At 40.4% G+C, this 14059-nt stretch overlaps 1 protein-coding gene across 9 annotated transcripts in view; it reads right to left on the reverse strand.

Annotated features, from left to right (window-relative positions):
* The window catches only part of ANKHD1 (ankyrin repeat and KH domain containing 1), a 100975-nt gene that overhangs the window by 40272 nt on the left and 46644 nt on the right, over window positions 1-14059 (reverse strand). For all 9 annotated transcript variants that reach the window (XM_059483804.1, XM_059483803.1, XM_059483802.1 and 6 more), the window contains exons 10-14: window positions 13658-13767; window positions 6428-6515; window positions 5689-5816; window positions 5403-5546; window positions 4617-4719 (exon numbers count right to left, since the gene is read on the reverse strand). In XM_059483804.1, the coding sequence (XP_059339787.1) occupies window positions 4617-4719; window positions 5403-5546; window positions 5689-5816; window positions 6428-6515; window positions 13658-13767 (573 nt within the window). The remainder of the gene's footprint in view (window positions 1-4616; window positions 4720-5402; window positions 5547-5688; window positions 5817-6427; window positions 6516-13657; window positions 13768-14059) is intronic.

Raw genomic sequence — 14059 nt, forward strand, 5'->3', positions numbered from 1 at the left:
CCAGCATAAAAAAATGACAGTAAGAAAAAATTCAGTTGTGTGATACACATTTGTACATTCAAATACATTTTCTCTGCTGGAGACCCTGTTATAGAAATCTGTATGAATCACCATGCCATTTGTGTGCTCTGTAACAGAATTGCTTGTCTGTTGTTCTTGCACTTGAGGTTTCTTTCTGTAAATCTGATTTCACTCAGAAGTTGAGAGTTCAATTTGCAGCCTGCAATTAAAACTCACCAGCTTCATCAACATGAATAAAACAAACTCAATATTGAATTTTCATGAAAATTCTGTGTTGAACTATTATTTGTATCAAAAAGAAACTCATCTCTAAGGACCTGGAGAAACAATCAGTTGCTCCATACACACACAAATGCAAAGTACAATATTACATAATCTTGCTAATTTGGAAAAAAAAAAAAAAGCCTGCATTTCCCAAGAAAATGAATCTGCTACATGCTTTTTCATACATACTGAATTTTTCTTTATAAAGAGGAGGTTAATTGGTAGAAGGCTGAATGATGAGTTTGAGTATGTTCACACTATCCCTCCTGGAACCATGGAGTAATTTTGCCCCTCTTTATACCTCCTGCAGCTGTTTCTATGGAAAATTGCAGGGAATAGGTGCAATGCTATCCAACAGGCAATGGCTGCACAGCTGAAACCAGGCCAAGCTGAATTTTCAGCCATTCAAAAATTTGAGTTACTCTCTAATTTTAAATCTTCTTCCCAAGTTTCCTCTGGTGGGTTCACGGTATGCAACTGGAAAATTGTTGAGATGTAATTGAATTAGTTGGTGGCAAGCAGGTGACTGAAGCTTCAAAGGGGCAGAATTTCACAAACCACTGTGAAAAGATTGTTACACATTTGTGCTCCTGGGGACCTACACGTGTCTGGGTGTCAAATCACCTGCCTGCACTGCTGAGGATTTGCAGAAAAAAGGATTTCAGTCTCTAAAGAAAGAATTAGTAAAGTTCAGAAGTCAGGAGGCATGGCTGGTGAAATCTCCCTTGGGAACTCATCCCAGATACCTGGGCTAGCTGCTGACCCAGGCAGGAAGTTTCCAGAAGGAAATGGCAAGAATTAAATAGAAGATGTTGGAGCACAATGAACAGGCAGGTGGGTCTGTGCAGTAGAAAAATCTGGTAAAAATCAGAATGCAAAAGCTGGAAAAGCAGGAATATCAATTTGCCTTACTAATGTTTTTACCTCCATGAAAATCTTATAACTTCCTAGTTTTACTGTTAACCTGGGCTCTATTTTTATTAAATCACACAATGCATGAGATCTCTGCTGAGATATATAACTCAATATTAGGCATAGAAGTCAGATAGCAAATTTAAAAATGTATTGAATTTCTATCTATTGAAGTTACATAGAGTTTGTTTTTCTTCCCTTCTCCACACCATCAGATTGTTAGATTCAGCATGAGGATCCAGGAAATACCATATATTGAATATCTAGCTGAGAAAGCTTAGAGATTCCAAAAGTACCACTCAACCTTAGGGGAACTCTGGTCTCCTTCACAGGGATCAAAGGCAAATGTGGGCAGCTTTCACCTGAATAAGTCCACTTGGTTTTGTGTAATTCTAAAAAAACCTTGCACCTCCAATGAGAACCACTGCAAGCTACTGCCCACTTAAAAATGACACTAGAAAAGTCTAATGACAGCATGTTGACAGGTTTTAAGCACTCGCTTTAGGCCAATTAGTTCATTTGTAAGCACAATTTCAAAGAATGAAGTAAAACATTGAGAGAAAATATTTCTGAAAACCTGATACCTCCTTCTCCAAAATCAGACTGCTTTGAACTTTGACACATTGAAAAACAGCTGATATTAGTAGAAATATTTTGACTAAGAAAACAACCCTGCTGCTTTCCACAGGCTCCCTGAGCATCCCTTGCTGTCCCAGCATGTTTGATGATGATCTAGAGCATACTCTGTTCCAGCCCTGCACAAGGCTCTGCAGGAGCCATTCACAAAGTAGAGGGGATTATCAGCAGCTGGTTTCCTGAAGAAATCCAGCAGCATTCCCTTGGACTGTTCCCTGGGCTGGGCTCCATCCCCTCTCCCAGGGAAGCAGGTGCAGGGCCACAGGAGCTGCAGCACAGCCCTGCACTGGACACAGCCCTGGGCATGTGGACACAGCACATTTGGGTTCTGTACCCAAAAAGCTCCTTATGCTGAGCTGCTGCACCACAGCTGCTGCTGAGCAATCCTGCCCCTGTTCAGAGAGGGCAGAATGCACCAAGGAAGGGATTTCCTGCCTCTGTCCATGGAAGCAAAAGGAGCTGAACTAGGACTTTTTACAGGGACACAACAGACACGTGCTAAATGGAGTGCACTGAGAACAATCCTTCCTAAGCAAGGAGGAGCTGAGGTCTGGTTAATCCCATAACTAATTCTGCTCCTTTTTTCATCTGATTTTTCTTCTTTTCAAGTTATCATCTTGGTGTGTCACCTTTATCTAAGCCTCTCCAGATCCACTGTCGCCTCTGAAATGTTTCTCCTTTCAGTTGCTAAACACTGATATTAAATCCTTTGCCAAAGTAATTATTCAAATGGTAATGATTCCATGCGCCTCCATGCTTTACTGAAGAATAATAATAAAATTCAAAATTAGACCATAAAATTCCTCTTGAAAATCTCATGTCATATCTTAATTGTAATAGGAACACTTAAATGTCCTCAAGTTTTACATTTGATTTGACAAGAACTCTTCAGAAAAAGTGTCACTATTGCATTTCTTGCAAAACTCACACAGGTCTATAAAAGAATCTCACAGTGCTAAGGTTAAGGAGGCAAGGTACTGCTCTCCTGCCTCCCAGTAGTTCTCAGTTTATACAAAAACTCAGAGGCTACTTCTGATTGAAGGCAAGTAATTGTTCTGCCCCAGATAAACAATTTTGTTATGCAAGAATTTGACTGCTCTGCTGCCTTGGAAATAACAAACACCTCAACTCACTCCCTCTTTTGCCCCTCCCCTCCCAAGAAGTTGAGTGATGAAGGTCTGGTGAATGAAAGCCCTGTGTGTGTAACAAGTCACAAACGGCAGCTCAGCACAGCACAGTGACTCTGCACTGCCATGAGCACACGGTGTTTAGCACAAAAATATCATTTTCCCCCTAAAGATCTGAGAGACACAAGAGCTTTGCAGTTTTTGGAATGCTTCATCAGCCTGATGACAGGTTTGGGATTGCTGCATCTCCTACAACACAGCACAGATGAGTTTTGCTGACATGCATGAAGCATGCCCTGAACCCCTGTGAACAATGAGATCTCCCTGTGCCAGCCCCAGCATCACAGTACTGTAAAAAACACACCTAAGGATGTGCTGACTTTGGCAATAAGGTGTTTATAATGAGAGCTGTTTCTAAACTACAGTCAACTATTTGCTTTTCATAATTGGACTAAATAAAATGAAACTTTCAGCTTTTAAGTTCAGTCTTATGACTCAGCATTAACTAATCCCTTACTGATTCCCAAGCACCACAAAATGCTCCCAGAACACTCCCACTCCACAGTGCTAACAGGCATTGAACTGGAAGGGTCCACATGCTGGTATACAGTTTTTTGGAGGGTTATTTGAACCAGAAGTTGTATATTCTCTTTATTTGTCTGGTATTCATTTTTCTGAAATCCAAAATACCAAGTGTTGCACATCCTAGGAAATGAAATACCAAGTGCATCTGAGAGGTCACACACATGGCAAATGCATAGAGAGGGGCACAGCTGCACACTCAGACACCAGCAGGTACATAATGTTTTTCTCTCTTTATTTGTGCCCCCAAGGGGTTTCTGTTTGTTTGCTCTGGAAGTGCTTGGTGCTTCCTCAAACAAAGGATTTCAGCAGATCTAGCTAACAGAGCTTTGGACACTGTAATGCTTAAGATCCCCATCCAAAACCGTAGATCATTAGGAGCTGCAGTTTGTAACTTTGCACTTGAGAATCTGCTTCTCTTTCTGAGCTGATTTAGCAGATGTGAAGATTTTCTTACAGAATCCACAGCTGGAAACAAACTCCCTAATTGCAATTTAATAACTACAAGGAGTTTTAACCAATCAGTTTGACCATGTTCAAAGCAAAACCTCTGATGTTAGGATTACTCACAAGAGAACTATTACTAATAAAACAAAAACTCTCCTGTAAGTAGATCTGCACTGGTACTTTATAGTGTCAACATGTTTACATTGCTACTGATGGAACAGAAAAAAGTTGGTGCATCAAGTTCATGGATAATAGCTGCAACTATTCTAGAAGACCAATGTACAATATTCAAAAGTGAACACCACACCTGGAGTACATTAGCTGTTTTATCTGTCTGCACTAGGGCAGTTAGCACAAGCATTTTCTTCCACAAAAAAATTGAATAAGTGTAATTCTAATAAATTAGAGTAAGCACAATAAGGTTAGAACAATCAGTGTTGCTATACCGTAGAATGCAAGAAAATAAGGAAAAAACTATGAACTATATAAAATAGGGTTAAGTTATAATTCATTAGAGGTGTTCAAGAACTGATGGAATGGACTACACTATGCATAAGCTCTAATAAAATGATCCCCAGTCTATCCATTTCCAAACCACATATATTCTCTGAGTGGCTGCATACTGACCTTTCACCACTCCCAGGAGAGGTGGGGAGTTCTCTTGAGGGGTCCTGTCAGGCTCCTGGGGAGGTACAACCATGGCAAGCGTATGCACCGGGACACGGGGAACCTTCAAACAGAGGCACAGACACACTCAGGTACAAACACCTGCCAGAGCAGCTCTTCAAGGGTTAATACACAGGCTCAGAACTGCAGCATACTCTGCTCACTCTCCCCAAACTGTGTATTCTGTGCTACTTCTTAGTACGACCTGATCCTTGCTTTTTTACTGGGGACAGTATGTCAAAGTTAACTGTGCTACTCTGTGCAAGATCCCAGGCTGTGTTGGCTGGAAAACTGTGAACTCCTTTAGGCTTTTAATCAGCTAAAACTCCCCTGGAGCTGCCTCTTCAGACTGCAGAATTCTGAATATACACAATCTATTTTCTTTTATACAACAAACAGAATCATTAATACCATGTGAAGGTGTCCTGAACCTGGACAGAGGGGTACTACCACAAGGCTTTAGAACTCTTCAACCAAAATACCAAGCAAATGCAGGAAAGAAACAACATCCTTTTGAAATCCTAGGTTTGGGACTATCCTGTCCAGGAGCAAAAGGGAATAAAGCTCATGTGTTCTTCAGGTCTCTGCAAGTAGAAGTGACCAATTCTCTCACTCTCTATCATTCTCATGTGTGCAGGGTTTTTAAAATTTCTTCCACTGTCTACATTAATTTTGAAATTAATGACTATGCAAGTGTTTCTTCCCAACACTAATGGTGCTGTTTAAAAAAGACTCCTTGTGCCTTACCTGAGACTGATCCTGAGATGGAGGTGTGAGCTGGGACAAGTCTGCTGCAGGAACCGACAGAACATTGTTTGGGTAATCCAGCAGGTAAGAAACAACATTTGTGTGTCCTCCCTTGGCAGCTTCAATGAGCATTGTTGATCCATCCTGAAGTGAGATTTTGGAAACAAAAAGCCAGAAGATGAGTTTTGCTCCCCATGTAATAATTCTATTACTTAAATTTACTACTTGATAAATCAGCCAGGTGGCTCTTTGAGAACCTCTGGACAGGAGAGCTGCCAGTGAATACCTTGAGCCGATGAGTTGGATCTGCCCCGTGAGCCAGGAGAAGCTCAACCACGGCCAGGTGACCTCCAGCACAGGCCAAGGACACCACTGTGTGATCATTGTTGGCTGTAGCCCTGTTCACATTGGCACCTAGTAAGAGAAGAGCTTAGAATTAAACACAAAGAAATTCTTTCTAAAAGAAAGTATCAACAAGTGCAGTATTCTGTAGAACAGAGATCAACTTTACTCTTGTAATCCAATTACTTCCTACACACTTCTAGGGAAAGAGCACAAGGGATTTTGACTAACTGATTGGCTTCCACACATCCTCCTCCTCACCTTGTAAAGACAAGGCAGTTGCAACAGCAACAGTGGGCTTGTAAGTGTTAAGTGAGGGAACACATGGTGTAAGAAGCACAATTCCAAATGTTCTCTCTGAGCAGCAATCACTATGTGGTGCAGTTGCTACTGTTTCAGACAGTACTTGATGTGCTTTTCTGAAGGAGGAAATCCTTTCTTTAAGAAACTGAAAATATCTGCTGTACTTCAACTCTAATCTATATAACAGAGTAAGAACAGTAACTAGAAAAATATTTTCCAATTCATTCTATCATGAACCACATGAAATTCAAAAAACCCTTAGGGGATTGACAAATGCTCATATACATATAACCAGAATAATTTTAAATACAGGCCAGAAACATGTAGCATTATAAAGTGGCATTTAAAGTTTTTAATTAGTTATGCAAACTAGCATTTACCTTTGCTAATAAGGAATTGCACGGTGCATAAGTGACCAGCTCGTGCAGCCTTCATGAGTGGGGTTCTCCCACCTTCAGATTCGTGCTCCTAGAGAAGAAATAAAATATGTATAAATGGGCAAAAATTGTACCATTGTTTCAGCTTCTGAAGTATCTTGTGATGGGACCAGAATTACCCATCTGAGCAGATCTCTCTCACAAGCAGCCTGTAATAAATGTAAACTGACTGGTGTCAATTTTCATGTTACCTCAAATACTAAATCACACTGTTAAAAAGGATTAGGACCACATCCATACTGGAATCAAACCTTACAACCCCCTTTTTATTTTAGTGCTCAAATGTGTAACAAACATGAGAAGAATAAGACTTTGCTTCCTCCACAGAAAAGGTGGAAGATTTAACACAAATGTCACCCAATATCAGGAAGTTCACAATAACTATGAACTGCAATGCCACAGTTCAGAGAGCTGCCATGTGCTGCCAGACCTCAAAACTGCAATAATGCCTTGAGTGCACACAACATTTAAAAAACATACTGAAGAGGACCAGGAATAAAAATGAGACAAATCACTGCAGCTCACAAAAGTCTCTAAGAGGATTGGAGAATAAAGCAGAAAGCTGAGAAAAGGATGACACAAACCAACAAAAAGGGAATGAGCATCAAGAACAATTTTCTAATTTAAAAAGTCTGAATACTGGAAAGATGTGGTTGAATACAACTGTATTAGAGCAGCTACAGAACTAGACAATGTGCCTGCTATGTAGACATGATCAATACCACAAAGAATGCTGAGCAATGGTATCAACCCTCCCAAAGAACAAGGGGAGAGAACATAATCTTCCTGGGAGTGTTTGCATGTGCTCTCTATATTCAATATTATCCTATTTAAAAAACATTCAGTCTGATCAATAATAGAAATGTGTGGTTTTTAATCAGATATCTGTGAATCCAAGCTCTAAATTCACTCTTTACTTTGTAATTCCATGTATACCTGATAGTGAAAGTTAACATTTAGTACTGACAGGGGGTGACATGGCTACTTGCAAACACAGTCAGACAAGAAGAGATTTGACAGAACAACTCAATTCCTTCTTTCATAGTTTCTGTATTCCTGAAAACTCTGCATATGTCCTTTGACATATGGCTTGCTCTAGTTGCAAGCTGCATGTTAAGTTAGTTTCCTGTTCATACGCTTGAAGAAGAAACTTCTTGACTGGATCTTCTGTTGGAGACTGGCCCCCAATCCAAGTCCATCCTTCACTCTAAGAGGTTCCATTGCCCCTCTCCTGCCCCTGCTCTGCTCCTCAGCCTTCACAAGAGCTCTGTGTTACTGTCCACCACTGCTTTAACACATGGCTAAATTCCACATTAGAGCTCTGATTTCTTTGCTCACTCAGCAGTAAAACACACCAGCACACACAGGCACAGAAAACCTTACAGACTTACTACTGATGTCACTTTTAAGAAAAAAAATTAATAGATTCTCCTTGCAGGGCAATGACTGCTTAGATGTCAATAAATACCTGCTTCTGGACTGTCTGCATGGCAGAAACATTTGCAGGACATGTAAAGGTAATTATGTTAACATGTGGCCCTATGATTGTAAGAATTAGTGGCGTGCCCTTAAGTCCTGATGCTTACTCTGGTATTTGGCATAGTTTTTCCTTCCTCAGCCACTGCCAAGAGATCCTAAAAAGCCAGAAGCTGCTGTGTGCCTGAAGCACAGCAAACCCCTGGTTCCATCAGCTGTGGGTGCAAAGAATTCCTAACCACAACCCTGCTCTGAGCAGGACCTGGGCACTGCTGCTGAACTATTTAACACCCAGCTCGAAATCCTTACTGATGGCAAGATGCAAAATTTATTTTAGGCCACCTTAGCTATATTCAAGGTAGTGAAAAGCATCCTGTATTGCACTGAGATGTAGCAGATAACTGGCAGTTAGGAATAATTATTTGCAACATTCTGCCTTCCTAACAGACTTCACTGTTGGAAGTCTCCAACACGGACGCCAGGAGGTTCCTCATTGAAATGCAGTGCAGGGATTCTGCCCAGTTTAACCAACTGTCACTTCCCCAAGCAGGCAGAACTTGATCCTCAACTACTACACACTTCCAATCCTTGCAGCACCAAGCACACCATCAGTCCAGCCAAATACAACCATTTGGGTGCCCACCTGCTGTAGATCTTCAAAACTTATGGCATTCTGATGGTATTTTTCACATTGGAAGATAGAAACACATGTTTTATTTTAAGATTAAATTCATTCTGACTTCAGCATTCTCTATAGCCCTAATAATGGCTGTCAAACAGCATCAAGTCAAGCTTTAAGGGAAGACATCTAGGACATGCCAAAATAAGAGGCTGAGACAGTGCAGTGCCTTTGTCTCCTCACATCCGGTCTTTTTTACCTAGAATAAACATGAATTTCAAAGATTCTATCTATGGATATATATCTATATCTATCTCTTTTTCAGCTGCATTAGATAATTAAAATCAGGACAGAGAAAATGAAAGTTGTCTCGAAGTGTCTCCATTACCTTTACAACGTGCTTTTCCCTTTTATTTATATGAAGTGCACACTGATGTTTATTTTGCAATATCCAGACCCAGTAAATTGTCTCCAAACACAATCCCCTTGCCTCTAGGGCTCACCACAGCAACCCCTCCTGTCACTGCTGCAGCCCTGAGGAATGTGGGAATTAGTACAATCAGGAAGAGGAAGAAAGGAGAACACCTCTGCCACATCTGGAAAGCCATTCTCTAAACCCCTGGTGATGTGTCCTCCTGCTAATTCTGCTGGGATAGAAAAACACCCTGGGAGAATTTTCTGTGGCTTTGGGAAACAGATAGGAAGGGAGGGGAAAGTGAGAGCACTACCCAAATCAGGCAGGATTTAGTCTGCACCTTTTCCACTGGGACTCAAGAAGGAGATGAGATTCCTGTCAGCAATAATTATTTCCTTTCTGGACAAATCAATACTTCCAAGAGCAGAGCAGAGTCATCAGGAGCATCTTATGACAATGATTGGTGTTTTTTAATTCTTCCTTTTGAGTTCTCTGGTTTAGACAAGGCCAAGATCAGCTACATAAGGGCTTTCCCCACATACAATTCTTGGTTCACAAATATTCATGGTTATATTAATCACTAGGATAGTTCTTTGATTTTTTCTCAATGATGCATGTTATTTAAATGTTCAATAAGAAAATCTGTATTTTCAAAGTAAAGCTCCAGCTTTTCAGTTCTTTAACAAGCCTCCCTCATCCATGACAACAGTGAATATTTAACAGAAATCTAATTATTATTCTGAACAAAATGATTTAGAGAAAGCTTTTGTTGCAAAAAGTTACAATCCCTAACATTGCTGATTTTCAAGACTGAACTCATTCCAGCAGTCACCAACCTACCTGCCCCAAATAACCTTCCTGAAAACTCAACTAGGCCTCTAGTTTAAAGTAAACACCTAAAAATGGAAGAACTTAGAGGAGATTTAAGAGATGAGATAACCTCTCAATGAGATAACCTCTTGTATTTGGGAAGGTTGGAATATTGTTTTTTAAAACCAGTTGTAGAAAATCCAGCAGGAGGGAAAATACAGAACAAGAACAAGCCCCATCTAGTCTGCACAGGGAGTGTCTAAATCTTTGAAGAGATTGATGCCTCGTCCTTAGCATGCATCCTGAGGCTGCAGCTTACAAGCATCAAAGGCCAACCTCACCTGATGCCTGCCTGGCTCTATGCCCTCCAAAACTGTCATCTTAAAGTCCTCCTGCTTGTCCTGCAGAAGGAGAAAGAAGAGCTCACAGCTCTTGCCCTACAAACAAAGGTTCCCGGTCATGAAAACCTGGAACATGAACTTAAACTGGATGAGATCCACCAGCTGAAAACTGGTTTGTTGGCATGAGGCAGGCAAGAACAATGGTAAGACCAAGCAATGAAGTTCTCATGAGTTCAGACTCCTACCATGAGCCAGTCAGATCTACAAAGAGAGCACAAAGGTCAGACACAGCACCTTTGTTACAGACAAGATGGATTTTTGTTCACTACTGGCAAAACAAAGAATTTCATTGTATTTTGCACCATCCAGAGAGTGCAACAACCAGAAAGTGTTGACTACAAAAATGAGCTTCACTTGTCCTACCATGCTTTATCTACACAAGACTAAGGGCCAAGTCTAAAAGAGTCACAAATCCCTGACCTTCCCCTGATGGTTCAAAAACCAGTAGGGAAAAACATAACAGCACCTCAGATTCCTCACTGTAACAGCAACACAGCAACCCCCAGAGTTGTGAATTCAAATTCCAGAAGACTGGCTGCTTTTGCAGATGTTTAAATGGTGTCTCATCCACAATGCATAAACCCACAGTCTGTCACACACATCAAGGAAAGGGAGTTTTTAATTTAGGAGTCACATTAGTGTGAGGGATGCTATCACCTGAAGGCAAAACAATGATCCCTGCCATGACAGGAACATGTCTGCAAAAGCATTGTGTCATAGGAGAAGAATTAAGAGGTAGTCTGGCATGCTGGGGTTTTTTACAATTAGAATTACGTGGATGCCAGGCAGCCAGTTTTAGTCTTCCAAGCAAAGCAAGATGTGGAATCTTAACAAGTACTGAAGAGGTTTAGGGAGACCTTGACAGTGTAAAATGAGAAAAATACAAGGATGAAGCTGTCCTCATGGGTTATCTTCTATCTCTTCAATTCTGCATAAAAGCTCCCATAAACCTTGTAGGAGAAAGGTGAATTCCATCACTCCTGTGTAGCACAGCTGCAAGAGGATCCAGGTTAAACTGGGATAAAAAAATCCCAATTTAAAACTATCTTCAGTATTTCCCAGCTGAGAAAAGCTGAGATGATCTCATTGCCCAAAAAAGAATATCTCTCTTTTGTCTGCAGCTACACTGAAACATTCAAAGATGCAACCACCTTGTCAGGAGCAGAGCAGCCTTCAAAAGAGACACCAGAATTTCCTTTAATCCAGGTGTGACTCTACATCAAGAGGGAACAGGCATTCAGAATGGTCCTTTTATTTTATTGAAAGGTAAGCAGCTTAAAAGCAGGATATCACCTCTCATTAAATATCACCAATGCTCATTGTGAGATTTACAGTCCCTAACCTGATTCTTGTGGGAACATTTATGCACCTCCACATCTTACCTTACACAGTCCTTGAGATGAAGGTTAACTGCTGGGAAAGACATTAAGAAGAAATAGGAAAGAAAAAAAATCTTCTAGGAAAGATTGTCTTTTCACCTTTGACATTAAACAATTCTTGCCACATTGGTAAATAGATGTTTTACTGAAATGCTGGATATTTTTTCCTGAAGTTACTAAACTATATTTCTGCTTTCAAAAAATGCTTTTATCAATCTGTATTTCAGAGTTCCAATCTCCAAACCTTTACTGACATAGATCACAAAATCTAAACTAGCTATTCTTCCCCATAAAAGTTGCAAACAAGTAAAATTTACATTTGATCCAGTGGTAGCAGCTCAAGCTAAGACCCTGGAAGTCTCTGCTCCTGGAGGGGATGGGGGAACTAGAATGTAACTATGGCACAGATGGGATCACAGGCTGAAGGCTTCAGATGTGCCTCAGATTCAGTCATTCATACATTTGGCAAATGCAAGTTGATTTCAAAATGCATACATTAACAAGAAAAGGTGCAGGCCTGCCAGCTAGTTTTGCTACAGATTTTGACAGGCTAACTCTGTAAGGACATGGAAAAGATCCCTTGAAGAAGGGCATCAGAAAAGCACAGAAGAATTGTTAACATGCCAGACTTCATGAACCATTAGTTATAGGGAGACAAATCCATGGAATTGAAAGGATTGAGCAGTTCTCCAGCAGACAGATGAGCACTCTAACATTGCTCATTTCTAGCACTACTTGTCACTGCAGAGCTTTAAGGAAAAATTAACCCTTAACTCAGGAAAGTTCATCCCAGCCATCATTTTTTAAAATTCTCCTGGTGCTTACAAAGCCATATTGCTTAATGAATGTGGCAGAGCTCTCAAGATCTCCACTGGTTCCTGAACTGAATGACATATTTGATATCTAGGCCAGAGGATGAGTCCCTGAGAAGCATCAGTTTCTGTTTGCGCTCACCAGAACAACACCAGTTTGTGCTGAATGTGGTGGTAATGGTCACCCCCAATTCTGACAAAACTCTATGGGGACTAGAATCACTTTTCATAAAATAATTACAGAATGATCTGGGTTGAAGAGAACTTTCCAAGATCGTCCCCATTCAATAACCCTGCTAAAATCCCATAACCCCCCCAAAAATATGATTTTCCTCCCTGATAAGAATAAGTTAAGCAGAACATTATTGACATTACTCCAGAAGAATTAATAAGCCCTAAAAAAAGTAAAGTCTCAAAGAATACTGTAAATATTATTCCAAATTACAGCATTAGTTTATTTATATTTCTAAATAAAACCTGAAAACTTCATAAACAACTGAAATTTAAGCAACTTCATTAGCATGCTGATTTAGCAGGTTCAGTGAGAAATTTTCCTGGCTTTCTCAGTCTTTTAGAAGGAACAAAAATTTCAGAATATTAACACAAAACCCCAACCCACCCCCCAAGCAAAATAAAACACAGAGCAGTGAGTACATAGCAGAGGGGGGGGGGGGGGGAAAGGAGAGTAATCCTCCTAGGCAAGCAAAATAACAATTTTTCCTGCTTGACATAAGGCTCCTAAACACCTTTGGAAGAGTAAAGTATCAATTGTTTTCACTAATTATAAGTCAAATGTTCTATCTCTGTAGCTGATGAAGAGGCAATTTTGGGTCTCCCAACAACTTGGTTTACATTACAGAAAATAAAAATGGGGAAAGCAATGTGCTAAACCCAAGAGTTAGAACAAAGTAAAGAGATCAGATTATGCTGATCATTTAGAAGACATTGCTTTGTTTGGGGCTTTGTGTAGTAGTATGCACAAGTTAAGAGACTAAAAATGTTCAGAGACCAACACTGACAAACAGAAGCAGGAGTTCCTACTACTAAACATTTTAAATTCAGAGCAGATTACCCATAAGAACTTTTATTTTGTATACCAAACAGAATATGCAGCTCTAATAAAAACTTCTTTCATCCCTCTTTACAGAGCCATATACGAATCTTTATTCCTAAGCTCATCACTCTGTTCTCTAAGCACACAGGCTTGGCCTTACAGTTTGAAACCAAAGCACTTTGCCCACAAATGCAGGAGAAGCCTTACCAGATCAGCACCAGCCTGAAGCAACACATCTGCCACATCTGTGTGTCCATTTTCACAGGCGTAGGTCAAAGCTGTATCTCCTGTTGCTGTAGTGGCATGAACATTGGCTCCTACAAACACAACAGTTTTTTCATATTGGATGTGTCCTTATCAAGTATTTCACATCAGATAAACACAAAAATCTCTGACAGCAGCTATATCCTACTGACCAACAGCCTCCGCAGTCTAAGAGCACTGCTCTCATGGCAAAAATTGCTCTCATAGTGAAAACACTCCAAGGAGAGGGGGTAAGGCTTGGAAAAAGCATGACTGACAATCCAAGCAGTTAAACTTATGTGCTTGCTTATTCTTACAGTCCCTCTACAGCAAGGATTTCAGTTGTTACATCAAGTAAAAGGGAAT

This window comes from Ammospiza nelsoni, chromosome 16, assembly GCF_027579445.1.
Source record: "Ammospiza nelsoni isolate bAmmNel1 chromosome 16, bAmmNel1.pri, whole genome shotgun sequence".
Classification (NCBI taxonomy): Eukaryota; Metazoa; Chordata; class Aves; order Passeriformes; family Passerellidae; genus Ammospiza; species Ammospiza nelsoni.